The sequence below is a fragment of the Grammomys surdaster genome, unplaced genomic scaffold (assembly GCF_004785775.1).
Source record: "Grammomys surdaster isolate TR1022 unplaced genomic scaffold, NIH_TR_1.0 126176, whole genome shotgun sequence".
Lineage (NCBI taxonomy): Eukaryota > Metazoa > Chordata > Mammalia > Rodentia > Muridae > Grammomys > Grammomys surdaster.
In genome coordinates, this window is record NW_021620983.1 from 3,463,496 (window position 1) to 3,478,238 (window position 14,743).

The following is a 14,743-nucleotide window of genomic DNA, read 5'->3' on the forward strand; positions in this document are numbered from 1 at the left end:
CTCGGTTACAGTCTGTACACCCAGGCGGCAGTATTCCCATTCCAAGTACTGCCAAGCCCTGGCCGTTTCTCCTCTTTTTGAAAAGTCTTGATACATTTAATTCTCCTGCAGGAGGCACGGGAAGGGGGCTGTGCAAACCTCACTGTTCTACGGTTTGGAAGGCACAGTCACCGTCTTGGCTCTGCGACAGATTTGAAGTGTAACATTTTGCTAAGTGAGAAGCCGCGCGCCTGCTCCTTCTCTGTTTCCCTTACTGAAGCTTCAATATTTGCAAAACACAACGTCAAAATACTTCAAATCCAGCCCAGAGCCATTTGTTATTCATGCGACACAATCCTTACACATACCAGCACAGAGTGAGCTTCTAGCAAAGGGTCCCGTCATCTAGCTGTGCTCCTTCTGTGCACTTTCAGTGTCTCTCCCTCTTTGGAGAGTTAAGAATAATCTGATCTTAAGAATAAAATCCCCATTCTACAAAGACATAATACTATAAGCTGAAACCATCGCAACTCTTGGTTGCGTTAGAAAGTAAGAAACCCGCAGGCTAAAATTACTCTACCCTTTAGCGCAACTTAACTGCATGGGGAGTCTTAATTTTTCTCATTTAAAAAAACAAAAACCTGGTGAATTTGTTGGATAAAGATATCCTGTGCGTGCTTCCAGCAGGGCTGGGTGAACAGGGACAGATGTGAAAACAGCCTCACTTTGAAAGGACAGCTTGTGACATCCTGGATTCTCTACGATGTTCCTGTTTCTACAGAAAACTATCACAAGTCAATGTGAAATTGGTTAATCTCAATTATGCGTGCACATATGTGTGAAGGCCAGAGGTCAGCTATCCACTCTGGGTTATTTTTAGTGTTTTTTTTTTTTTCCTTGAGACAAACTCTCTCATCATGGACTGGAGTTAACCGGTACATTAAAGATGGCTGGTGACGAAGCCCCAGGAATCTACCAGTCTCTGCCTCTGCACTGCCAGGAATACATGTCACCATGCCTGGCCCTTTTACATGGGAGCAAGTTCTTACTGGGATGGCAAGGACTTTGCTAACTGGGCTATCTCCACGGCCCAGAGCTGGTTATTCTTAACAAACACTAAAGGTTTCCCAGGTTAGTACCAGGAAACTTAATGTTGTGTTTATGCAATTTTATCTGAAATCGGTCCTTTTTTCTTGTTTTTGTTTGGTTTTGGTTTTTCCAAGACAGGGTTTCTCTGTCTGCTCTGTCTGTCCTAGAACTTTCTTTGTCGATCAGGCTGGCCTTGAACTCACAGAAATACACCTGCCTCTGCCTCCCAAGTGCTGAGATTAAAAGTGTGTACTACCACCACCCCATTCCTCTGGTGGAATTTTACCCAATTACGTTGCAAAGCCTGGCTTAACCAAGTACAGTGTCTTAAGTCTAAACTGAAACTAAATACCCTAACTGTGCACACATCACTCATACAAGGACTTTGAGACATTCTGTCCCTAGGTCAACTGTAAAAGCCACCATTACTAGGATTTCACAGGACGTCCATGTATATGACAGGACTCACCTGTAGTACCCAATTCCCATCAAAGGTACTTGGTGGTCAAGGGAGATAGTTTCAACATATCACGAAATGTGCTATTAATATAAGCATTTCCTATGACAAATGCTCTTGTTTCCCCCCCCCCCCCGAGAGTGTTTTAAACCTGAGTGTTAATGTTTTACAAGATTTTTTTTTCAGTGGTTGGTTTCCAGGAAAGTGGATCTTCAGACTTCTTCCCTTGTGGCTGTAATTGTTCCTAACACCAACAGTGCTGCCTAAGAACAGCCAGAGCTCATTAAACAGAACCCTGAGCATAATTATAATGAAGAATTAGCTGGAAATTAGTCTTAATGATTTGTTTTAGATGACAGACTAGAGGCATAATATAATTATTTTTAAACTTTCTACATCGTTAAGAATGCAACAGCACCACCTTTCAATTACGGTGAATCAGACCGCACGGAGGCTGCAGCCCACTCGTGGATCCGAGCTAAGGCAACCGGAAGGCTGAACCCCAGTCCAGGTGTTCAGAATCACTCAGCCTTCCTGTTCTACTAGGTTTTTGTTTTGTTTTGTTTTGTTTTAAAGCCATTTCATACCTTGAAGACATCTCCACTGTGAAAAATAAAAGCACTCAACTGAGATCCGGCTTTCCTTAGACCTTTTTAAAGACACGACGTGGATAATGGCAGGTGGTAGAGAGAGCTAGAAAAATCTAGAGTCTAGGGAGTGGCCTGCGATGCCACTTCACACATCACGCTGGACTAACCGGAAGTCAGAGGAGGTCGAGGATGTCAGAGCGGTAGGGATAAGCACCAGAGCGTAGCACCGGCTCTAGGTCATCCGTTCCTAGTCTGTTTTTCTTTTCCTTTCGGTGTTCACCAAGTCAATTTGAATCTTGTTTCTCATTAGAACTTTAAAAATAAGTTGGTTTTTCTTAGTTACGCGTGTGCACTTGTATGCGTGCGTGTGTTTAGCACCCAATGTCCCTTGACCTGGAGATACAGGGAATTGTGAGCCATCCAACATGGGCTCGGAACCGAATTTGAACTTGAGTTCTCTGCAAGCGCACTTGTGAGCAGTCTCTCCACTCCTGTCCTCAAAAGAAGTTTTTTAAAGAGTACAATAGAGATCCAAAAAAAGTTGTTTTGTTTTCTGAAGAAAAAAATCTAAAAATACACATTTAGAGAATGAAAAAGTATTTGTTGTCAAAAGTTTGCCTTTAAAAAATTGTGGTTTTCATCTTGGCTTGTCGGTGGGTGTGCTGTTTCTGAGCTTGTCTCCCTCTGAGCTAACCTGTTAGGCCTTTTGTTGCTGGCCATCAGAAGCCATCAGAGAGCGCAGCCCAACACCTACATAAAAGACCTGGTACCTGTGTTTCCACATCACAAAGCAAGCCAGCAAGCACACGAGGCCACAGACCAGGTTTAGAACCATCTGGATGATTAAGAACAATTTGAAAGTGCCGGTGACACTGGTACAGTCAGTCACATCTCTGTAAACAAAGGCCCTGCTGAGCGGTTCCGAGGAAGGCAGCTTGCACTGGCAAGAATCAAGGGAGGTCTCACAGGTAAACTGGGCAATCAGGGAATAGTGGTGGCTGGCAAACGCCACAGCCAGCATGCAGACCATCAGGCCCAGGGCGCTTAGCAGGAAGTAGAACATCTGCAAGAGAGAAGAAACGCTTCCTGTTACTAGAGGACTGGCCAACTGCAAAGCAAACTAGTGAACACTGTTTGACTGAGTTCTCCCACTCAAAGGCCGTTCTCTCCTCAAAACATAACACCCGAGGCATGGATATTCACACTGATTAGTTAAATCACTGACTTTTGCAACAGGGTCTCATGTACCCCAGGCTGACCCCAAACTATATAACTGAGGATGGGTTGGAATTCCCAATCCTCCTGCCTCCAGTGCTCAAGTGCCGGGATCATAGGTGTGTGCTGACATGACAGCTTGAGTTATTTATTGGGAAACAGTCCTTAACCATTTTGTCATGCAGACCTGGCCTTCCCTATGGATTGCAATGACCTGTCAGCTTGTCTGTGGGCTATTTATGTCTAGATTTAGCAAGTAGCATAAACAAATTCTAAACAAGCCCTCTCTCCCAGGGGGCACCCCACACTTATCTTTAAAATTGAGAAATGCCAGTCACGGGATGAAAATGAGATATGAAAGCAAAAACCAGGATTTTATAATGAAAATACCATGTTGGTCAAAATTATTACAAATCGATCAACTAACAATAAGGGTTAATAAAAAAACAGAACGTGCTTGATTTGGCAGCTACGGCACTACAACCATGACAGTCAAGACCACGGAGCAAGAGGCCTCTGGGAGGAAAACAAAATATGGCTGAAAAGGTAGACAATTCGGCCTGCATGTTAGCTCTGGGACTGGTCATGCCTGGTTAAAGTCCTAACTGCTGGCAAGGGATTGCAGACTCGACATAAACGTATCTGTTTTAGTTTACTTATGTCTGAAACACTGTGAGCAAAAAAAAAAAAGTTGTAGGTTCTCACTGACACAGCCACAATAAGATCCACTGTATAGCGCGAGAGCCGCTCTTGTGACTGGGCTCACAGACCTCTTACTGGTCCACCTGCATGAGGTCCAGGTAAAGGCCAGTTCTACAGGCTTTGGAACTATTGTCTACAGTCTGTAGGGCAAGATTTATGCTGCCACTAAGACAAAAGCTACCCCTTACCAGCAGTAGTTCTACCATGTGGCCGAGGCCAGTCTTGAACTCATGATCCTCCTGCCTTCTCCCCTCAAGTTCTGGGATTTCAGGCAGGTACTGCCATTCCTAGCTGAAACGTCTTGTGTCTTAGCAACGTAACAGGAATAATTTGTATTTGACATGTTTAGTGTTCCTTGGAGGGAAAGGATCAAACAAATGCAAAATGGCAGCATTATTAAGACAGGATTTATGTAATTTGTGATATTATAAAGGACTGCTCTGCTCCTGTCCCCTGAGCATTTAGTGACAATATTTTTATGTAGAGGTGAGGTGTTTAGACTTTAAAATATGGACATATTGTGTAAGGCAAATGGCTAGAATATTGAGAGTATTATGGACTATTCTGAAATCATTTGAGATTGGTGATTAAATTTAAATTCCTGGTATGAAAAGCCGGTTTGTGCTGGCCACAGACAACTACTAGCAGGAGAGACCCAGTTAAAGTGGCCGTTACCCTCTGGGTAGTTATCCTCTTAGTAGAAGAGCCCCCACGTTGAACTTCTGCCACACCATTTTTAGCTTTGGGTTTTGGCGAGCAGCAGATAGACCATGTGACTGTTCTCCTATCTACTGATACCCTGCCTAGTGCACATAAGCACAGTCACGCCCAGATGCACACGCGTGTCCTTAAACTGTAGCTATTCATAATACTTACCACTGGGAACGTCCATTTACTGACAATAAGAAGTTTGTCTATTTTAAAGAAAATAGTGTTGGCAAGATGTCTCAGTGGGTAAAGGCTCCTGCCACCAAGTCTAATGACCCAGGACCCACATGGAGGAAGGAAAGAACCAACTCTCTGCAGGATGACCCCTGACCTCTACACACACATAGCACACAGACACACACAAAAAAATGGATAACAAATTATAATTTTAAAAAAATTAAATGACACATTTTGACTCAAATATTTATTTCCCAAAGACCATTTAACATGTACACGACCATGAGAACACGAGCCAGCAAACCAGGCCACCTAAATTAAGGCTTGACTCCCTAGTGCTCCCTGTGGGGAGGGGGAGCACATCCATTGTACATACTAAGCAGTATTTCTTTACTTGTAAATTTGGGATGATACCCGTAACTCTGACTTTACATTGTCATTACAGGGACTGAGTCTTGCCACCGCCGAAGGGCGCAGGAGCCCTACTGGCTATTTGTGAATTAAACCATCAAGGGAGGAACACTGCCACTTCCAGGAATCTTCCAGCAGGGATCTGCTGCCTGTTTGTTCTGTCATGTGGGAGGAACAACACAGACTTGGTTTGCAGAAGGATGTAAACATGAACACAGATACAGAGGTTGCTTAATTGTGATCTAGCTCCTTAACTATACAGAACCTAGCAGCTCAAGGACAAAAGAAAAGAACCCTCATCCCTTAGCAAAGTGACATCTCACACTTACTGACTCTCAGTCAGGCAAGCTGCCTGTCTCTCAGGTCACAATCAGACCTGCTGGTGGCACCTGGTGGCACCTTCCTCTCTGGATCTTGAGTCTGACAGCAACAGGCTCCTGCAGTAAAAACCCATACTTTAAAACCAAGCGCCTTGTTTTGCCCACATGACAAGAATAAACAATCAATGAAGGCAGGTGTGTGGGGTCACCTTGGGACCTTGACAGCAGCCTGTGTGGGTGTCCCTGCAGAACATCCCTGGAGGCCAGCTCTGAGTTTATGTAACCCCCAGGCTTGCTCCTGCCCTGCTGTAATTGGAACCTGCGGTGGCTTTCCCAGTTGGTGGCTCTGGGAGGAGGGGGTTTCTGTTTGGATTTAATGATCTCCCCCTTGGCCAGAATGGTAAGGCCTGGCTACTGCTTGGGAAGTGGCTGTCTCAGAGCAGCCCAAGGAAATGCCAGTAAGGCGTATGCAGCAGGCACATGACCTTCAAGGGCTCAATAAATGCATAAGAGCCCACAGTAAAGGGGGACACCCAGAAGGGCAGGTAGGAGGGTCCACACCCAGTGACCTGTCAGGCCCAGAGGCAGAGTCTAGGGAGAAAGCAGGAAATTGCTGGTGGTCTCTGGAGTCTAAGAGCAATGTGTGTGTGTGTGTGTGTGTGTGAGAGAGAGAGAGAGAGAGAGAGGGGGGGGGGTGGAGAGGGGAGAGAGAGGGGGTGAGAAAGAGAGAGAGAGAGAGAACACAGAAGAGTCCATCACCATAGCGCACTGGCTTGCCCTGTCTATCTAGGTACCCAATAAATTCTCATAAAGAGCTTAGGCCAGGGTGCCCAGGGGTAGGGGGCTAGAATACAGCCATGCAGTAATGAGTCCCGCCTAAAGGTCCCCTTCATTCCCCCTAAAACGCAGTGGGAAGCTCAGGGGACATCCACATCCGATATGCCCTGTTGGAGCCCAGATGAAGCTCCTTTTGGACTGAAGATGTCATGGAGAATGTCTGGGATTGCTAGCAGCAGCCTGGCTGAAGGTCACCTTCAGGAGCAGATAAAGAGTTTCCTATCTGTCAGTGTCTGTCATGGGTGAAGAAAGGATGGAGCTAATGAGGTCTTCCCAGTGGGGATCTGCAGCCTGGCTGGCACTGACGGCTGCTTCACGTCTTTCTTTTCTTCCCCATCTCCTTTTTATATATTTTTTTATTTTTTTTATTGAAGGTACAGTTGTTGAGAGGCCTGCTGGGGCTCTCACTGAATGTGAGGCAAAGGAGGAGGACTAGGTGTTTTCCATGACTGGAGAAAAATCCAGGTTAGGGTGGTTTTACTTTCTGGGTCAATCTCCTAAGACTTGGCACGTTATTTCTTGTGAGGTTTTTGGCTTTCTTTTTCTTTTTTTCTTTCTCTTTCTCATCACCGTGCCTGGTTATCTGGTCAACCTCACCGAAAAGGAGTCTGAACTAGTGCCTTCTCACTTCTTGCTTCTAAAAAAAAAAAAAAAAAAAAAAAAAAAAAATAAAAAAAAAAAAAAAACCCAAAGACCTCCTATCAAAAAGGTGAATTTCAGGGCTGGAGAGGTGGTTCCGGGGTCAAGAGCACTTGCTGTTCTTTCAGAAGACCCAGGTTCAGTTCCCAGCATCTGCATGGTGGCTCACAATTACCCGTTAAAAAATGTGAGCACGTTGCTTTTTATACCATTATCTGTGAGTATACAACCTTAACCTTCTCCTTCTCCTCCTCCTCTTCCTCCTCTTCCTCCTCCTCCTCCCCTCTCCTCCTCCTCCTCCTTCTCCAGACAAGATCCCATGATGTAATTTTGCTGGCCTCCAACTCAGTATGCAGCTGAGTCTGGTCTTGAAGTTTTGAATTCCTGATCTCCCTGCTTTCTACTCCCTGAGTGGTGAGATTACAGTCATGTGCTACCATGCCCTGTTTATTTGGTGCTGGGGTCAAATCTAGGGTTTTATCCATGCTAGGCAATCACTCAACCAAGTGAGCTACATCTCCATACTCTAAGCACATCCTATTTTTTAATCTGTGTGATTTTCAAATGACACTATCGACTTATTCTTGGGCTTTATATCTCCTGGTTTTAGAAGGCAAAGATATGCTAAGAAGAAAGTCAACTACAGATGGACAAGAGAAACATACAGAACATTCTCATTCTGGTGAGAAGTTCATTATGGTGCCAAGTGAACCCATCAGCCAGGACTGCTCAGTTGATCTTATGCTTCCCAGCTCTGAGGAGTATCTAAGTCTCTCCCTACCCTTGAATGGCTGTATAAGTGTCTCCCTACCTCTGAGGGAGTGGTTAAATCTCTCTCCATCTCTGATGGGGTGGCTAAGCCTCTCCCCACCTCTGAGGGAGACACTCCAAGCCTCTCCTTGGAGATGATATTTTGTACAGTGTGATGCTGTGCTCCTGAAAGGATTACAAACAAATGCACTGCCCCTGACAGACGAAGTTCATAGCAATGGATGGCATACAACAGGCACGCCATGCACAGCCTGGCCATTCCCCATTGACTATAAGCAGGGCCTGCGGGACACACCCAGTGAACCTTTTGTGTCTCAGCTCTCCCACCTACAAGGAGACATACAGGAGACTGTTTCATTGTTGTGATATTCCAAATACCCCAAGATATGGAAATGGGCACCCAGAGAGACACCGTTCCCTGGCCAAGTGTTTTGTTGGACTGCTCAATATATGTTTGAAGGGCCGTTAAAGGTCCCACTTCATGTGTTGTAGGCCAACCCAACTCATGGAGATTAATTAAAAGGCCTAGCGTTACCTCTATGTCTGGACCTACACCCTCCTAGAACATGCTCTGTCCAACTGAAAATGGAGTTTGTGGTGTCACCAGATATGTAGCACCTTAAGCACTCTCTTGCTTGCAGTCACATTCCTCTCTTCGCAGTGATTCTGAAAACAGGAAAAACAACTTACCTTCATAGAAAACTGGACACACGTCCTCTCGTCAACTTGGTATGAGACGCAAAGCATGAACAGTCCAAGGTAGGCCACCATGCAGACCTGCAGCAGGGAACACAGGACACAAACATGACTGGGCACCAGGAGGCCAGCAATACGCAGCTCAGTGTCCCTCACAGTTGCGGGCTCTGCTGACAAGCCCTTCATCTTCTTCGTGATTTGTGTTTCTCTCAACTGGTGAGACACAACTCTAAAGATGCGTTCTTACTATTTTTAATTGAGGATGTGTTTGTGTGCCCATGTGTGGGTATGTGTCCATGAATGTAGTGTCCTCAGAGGCCTGGAAATGGTGTCAGATCCCCCAGAACTGGAATTGTAGGCAGTTGTAAACCGTCCAACATGGGCTGGATGCTGGGGATTGCACTCAGGTAGGTCCTGTGCGTGAGCAGGAGGCACTTGAACCATGGAGCTGTCTCTCTAGCACAATGGGACATGGCTTTAAAATAGTAAAGCCATTGCTTTTGCCAGTATTTATTAAGTTCCTCTGTACTCCAGGGAGTATAAAAGATAGTTCAGAGCATATACAATGATACATAAAATTTAATCTATTTGATTAGTGTATGTCCAATAGAGGCCAGAATAAATTCACACACTACTCTAAGGCAGGGCATTATTGGCTACTTGCCATTCAGAGAATTCTAAAAGAAATTAAGTCTGATAGGAAAATATAGAGGGTTTGCTTTAAAAAGAAGGCTTGAAACAGCCTGCTAACAACAAGAGGCACCAGCAGCAGCCGGAGCTCCTCCGAGGGCTGTGTCTTTCTTCATGCTGTTGTCACAGAGCCCTATAAGGTAGGTGTTTTATGATCTCATATTATTAGAGATGGAAGGGAAGCCAGGGAACCATACTGTAGGCCCAGGGCACACTGCAGGTAGCCTGCTGAAGGCAGATGCAGCAGCCATGGCCCAGCGATGAAGCAGTGCAGAGCAGGCTAGTGGAACAGATAGACCCACAGTAGAACTGTAACCAGGCATTGAGCAGAAAAGGCAGGGTGGAGATACAGCACAGAGCTGTGACAAAGAGGTGGCTTGGCTCTCCAGCAGGGAGTGAGATAGCCTCAGACACAGGGTCTCCAACAGAGAGTGGGATGGCCTCAGATACATTTCAGGAAAGTAATCAGAGATGTCTGGTGACGTCATAGGGATACTGAGATACTATTTCACCAATCTGGACAAGATTAATATATTAGGAGGCTGGGTGTGCTGGTCCGTGCCTGTAATTTTAGCACTCTGGAGGCTGAGGCAGGAGGATCATTGTAAGTTCCAGATGACATTTTATTTGTTTGTTTGAGATAGAGTTTCTCTGTGTAGCCCTGGCTGTCCTAGAGCTAGCTCTGTAGACCAGGCTGGCCTCGAACTCACAGAGATCTGCCTGCCTTTTCCTCTCAGGTGCTAGGATTAAAGGCATGGGCCACCACACACAGCTCAGATGAAATCTCTAAAGAGACACATCACTGGGATCATGAACACACTGGTCTGAAGAGATGTGAATGGGAAATGTAGCAGGGCTGAGGCAGGTAATGCTGTACCACAGAACACAAGTCCTGGTGTCCAGTACCCACCACCTGGTGATTGTGGATGAGAAGGACACTGTGCATCTCATGTTTCTAAGTCAGGGAGCAGGATCTTTCTGAAAGAGCTTTCTAAATTATTACTTTATCAGTATGTAATACTAACATTCCACAGCAGGTATCATCGTGACGTTTTTACACACATACATGGTACTTCTTAATCACCCTCTACTCCCACTGCCCCTCCCACTCCAGTGATACCCCCTTTCTCTTCCCAACCAACCCTGTTTCCATTTTCAAGTCTTTGAATGCATTTTTAAACAAGCCAGCGGAGCACCTGTTTGACAAGGCTTCAGGACTTCACTCCGTATCCCCACTCAGAGGGCCTGTGGAATCGAAGCAAAGGAACAAAGACCTTGTTTTGTTCAGCAGCAGCAAGCCAGACAGAATGTTCTAAACTTACTTCTGTCATATCCTGAAGCACGTGCCTGGGCTCTCTCCTCAGCTCCTGTCAGCAGGATCAGGAGTTGCCCCCACATGGTTGTCTTTGTCCCTAAGCTGGGCTGAGATCTCAATTGCCAAGAATTCTCTCCTTGTTATGAGACATGAACATTCAAAAGTTCGAGACTGACTGACCAGCGTCTTAAAAATAATCACAGTTCCTTCACCCCAGCAGGAAGCCCCTTTTCATTAGCTGCTACTCTGTGTCCACTTCACTAGGCCTGACCTCCAGCGAGACACAGTGTAGCATAGCAATGCCCCGCCCACATTCAACAGCTCTGCCTCGCTGCTTGTCCATCCACTGAACTTACACAGGCTGTGCTGTACTGTTCTGTGTCTCTGGGAACTGAGAGATGAAAACCACAGACTGACCTGAAAACCACTCCAAGACTGACCCAGCCTTCCAGAGAGAGGCTGCAGTACAGCCGAGGTGTCATCAGCGTGTCCGCTATGGGGTGCACAGCTGGTGGAACTGACCTGACAGGCTGAGAGAAGCCCCCACAGAGGAAGATGGTTGAGGATAAGTTTGTCATGCACCTATATGAAGCAGTTAAGATTGTAGGAAATACTGGCCTGACTACAGAACCTTGTGAAAATAGAAAAAAAAGCCCAAGTTACCCAATTTGGACAAAAAGTATCTGGTACATCATGTCACATCATTACAAGGCTTGAGCTAGCTCAGCACACGTTAATAAGTTAGCCTGAGTAGGCTGAGGGTTCTTACCCACAGCCTTCCATAACTAACAGTTTTTTTCTCTTTATCGGTAGTGTGTACAAGGATGTTCTAGAACAATCATATTTATTGAATTCCTCAAGCTGAAAGCTTTACGGCCATCGGGAAAGAAAAAAGAGTTCCCGTGCCAGACTGAAGGAAGGGCCTGCTTCCTGAGCTGACAGGATGTGGGCATGCCCAGAAGACAGGGTGATCTGGCTTCCAGGCAAGGAAGAGAAGGGCATGCTGATGCACGAATCTCCTGGAATAGGGCCAGATCTCACATCACATCTGTGAAAGGAAGCCCACAGAACATGGTGGACATTAGTAGGAGGTGTTTAAGAAGTTACCTGATGGACCAGTCAAAGGTCCAGGTGGGCCTGGTGGTATCACACTGCACAAAGCCCACAAAGACACAGGGCCTGAACATCAGTGCCAAGAAGCAACAGGGCCTATGTCACTGAATGCTTGGGAAAGATCAGATCACAAACTGTATTGATAAGAAAATCTTGAAGTGTTCTTTTGAATGGAAAGGAACAAGGGGAATCATTTAACCTATTTTTAGACATATGCATCTATAGACAGACTGTTTTGTCTGTGCAGGGTTGGGTCTGCGCTGCCTCTTGTGAGCTGTAGAGCTGAGTAGGGTTGGAACGGTCTCGGAATGAATGTCAAGTCTGTTTCCAGAAGGAGGGGTCCTGGGTCTTGCTACACAGTGGCTTTGCTTATTTGACCTGATGGACTTCAGAGGTGCCTGGTAAGGAATTCTGAGCAGGAGGGAGGACCAACTCCGTGAGATGTTTATATAAATTTTTTTTTCATTTTTCCACGATAAGGAGGTGCTACCCAAAACAGTCTGCAAAAATGGGAATTATTATCATTTCTTTCTCTCGATGTGTATTTATAGTCTGGTTTTGTGACATTCTCACTACCTCCACTCATTTGTTTCTTTCTTCCCGCTGTTGACAGAGTTGCTACACAGGGTTATTGGGGGATACAATCTACTCCTGCCAAATGCTGGTCATTATTCCTCTTCCCTCCTCAGCCCCATTGATTACTTGTAAACTGGAAACGTGACTCTATTTCTGTAAGTATTGGATGCAAAGTGCTTTCATCTGATCAATATTGTAACAAGAGAAAATTAACCTCTGTCTACGGTCATGAAGTCAATGGACCACCCACAAAAGCAGAGGCACCGCTATTCGCTGCATTTTCTTGATGAAAATCTCTACAGACGGTCGCCCGCATCCGATGATTTAAGGTAAACCATTCGGAGTCACTTTCGACAACTGATAAATGCACTGTAGTCCATCAGTGTGATGTGGTCTTACTCGAGAGAGCTGTTAGCACATACTGTGCCAGAAGAATAAATAATAAGAAACAGCCAAAGAGCTATTAACATTGCTTACTGGATCAAGGTTTCAGGATCACAGGGGACATGTCAACATGGCTGAGGGGTCTTTTCTACTCCATTCTCCTTGCCCCTTCCTCATGAGACAAGACTGAGAACGTTCAGAATCACCTTACAGGTTGGTCCCATCTTCACAATTTAAGATTTGATAGGTCCAGGGTTGAGACCCAGAATCTTTATCCCTAACAAATCCCAAGGCTGCTGCTGTTAGTCCTGGGCCCACATCCTGAGAAGTACAAGTCTAAGCATAAACACAGTCCCCTGAGTGTCTCTGTGGAATCTATCAGGATGGTGGGACATGGTATAGAGCCATTTCTTATGAGGAGTGAAAACAGATGTGTTATCAATGGCCACTTACAGTGTGTTCAGGTCTGCGTGAAAATCTTTACATATATTTCTTCCTCTTGTCCCCAGAGACTTCGGAATGCAAAAGGTTAGGCGTACATTTATTGCAGGATGAATTTTTAATATTCCTAATGTATACATAATAAAAGTGTTGGCGCCACGAGACAAGTTAGTGCTTCATACCATAAGAATCCTTAAAAATTGGAGGCAAAGCCCCTCTATCTTCATCACTACTTAAGCACAACCTCAGGCCAGAGCTTTCGGCCTCCACATTCTGGAAGGCTCTGGGAGTATCTCTGAATTATTAGCGTGTGTGCTATGTCATCCTGATACATGAGACGGTTATCACCCACACAGGCAAAGCCAAAAATTCCTTTCCAAAACTGGACCATGTCTCCAGGGGTTATGGCAGCAAAGTCCATCAATGGCTCAGGGCTGTTAGCCACATTCAGTCATTCCCAGGCAGTAAATTCCACCATGGCAGATTCCCGAGTACTGAACTGAGGCTGCTGAGCGAGAGGTGCACGCCCGCCCGCGGCCTTCGTGAGACAGCCAGATTTAGCTCCCGTACTCACTCCCACCACATCTTCTGCCTCTCCTTTGATGGGAGCATCTGTTCACCCAGTGAGCTTGGCTTATTACTACATTTGGCAAATTAAGCTCTATTAGCTGCTTAGAATCTCTGCAATCAGCACAGAGACTCAGTACAGATGAACACAGGAGAGAGACAAAGAGAAATACCACTATACCCTCTGCTCTACCTTTGTCTACGAGAGACATAAGGATGCTCAACACCAGACAGTATCTGTCTGTCTGTCTGTCTGTCTGTCTGTCTGTCTATCTATCTATCATCTAGCTAGCTACTTATCTACCATCCATCTACAAATATATATATATATATGCATATATATATATGTGTGTGTGTGTGTGTGTGTATCATCTATTTATCTATCCATCTATCTACCTATCTATCTCTATTTATCTGTCTATCTACCTATGCATGGAAGTTACACACACACACACATACACACATATATACATATACATCAAAGCATGTCATCATATTAATCACACAATACAACACTTGTAGCAATATAGTATAATAAAGTTATCAGGGTCAATACTCCAGTATGTCGTTAGTAAATAAAATAGAATTATCTGAATATAAGCGCCATACCATAATGGCAGTTGATGTGGTAGCCTATACGTCTGCTAAGTGGATAATCGGTGGGTAGTGTATACACTGTGGAAACACCGAACAGCGGGATAACTCACATCCCTCTTGTGGAGTAAGCAGCCAATACCGTGCTCCCTTCTGATTAGCATCAAGAGCCTTTGTCCATTTCACAATGTTATAGTCACTGAAACAGCGACATCTTTTTAAGTATGTATATTTGTTAAGGATAGAGCTGTTGGGGTTAACTGAATAGAATGTAAGCACAATGGAACTGTGCTGGACAGCTTCTGCATATGTTATCATAGCCGCACTTTCCTTTCTTTTTTTTTAATAATTTATTTATTTTTTCTCAAATCGTAATTCATTCACACAGGGGTTATAAACACAGAAAGGCAGGATGTGGGGAAGGGGATGACACTGGAGTGTGGGTGTTCAGGGGGAATACAGATATCTTTCA

The 14,743-nt window shown here is 45.1% G+C and overlaps 1 protein-coding gene across 1 annotated transcript in view; it reads right to left on the reverse strand.

Annotated features, from left to right (window-relative positions):
* Window positions 1-1,657: 1,657 nt before the first annotated feature.
* The window catches only part of Sspn (sarcospan), a 28,554-nt gene continuing 15,468 nt past the window's right edge, over window positions 1,658-14,743 (reverse strand). The window contains exons 2-3 of the mRNA XM_028757600.1: window positions 8,586-8,672; window positions 1,658-3,178 (exon numbers count right to left, since the gene is read on the reverse strand). Of these exons, the coding sequence (XP_028613433.1) occupies window positions 2,813-3,178; window positions 8,586-8,672 (453 nt within the window). The 3' untranslated portion in view covers window positions 1,658-2,812. The remainder of the gene's footprint in view (window positions 3,179-8,585; window positions 8,673-14,743) is intronic.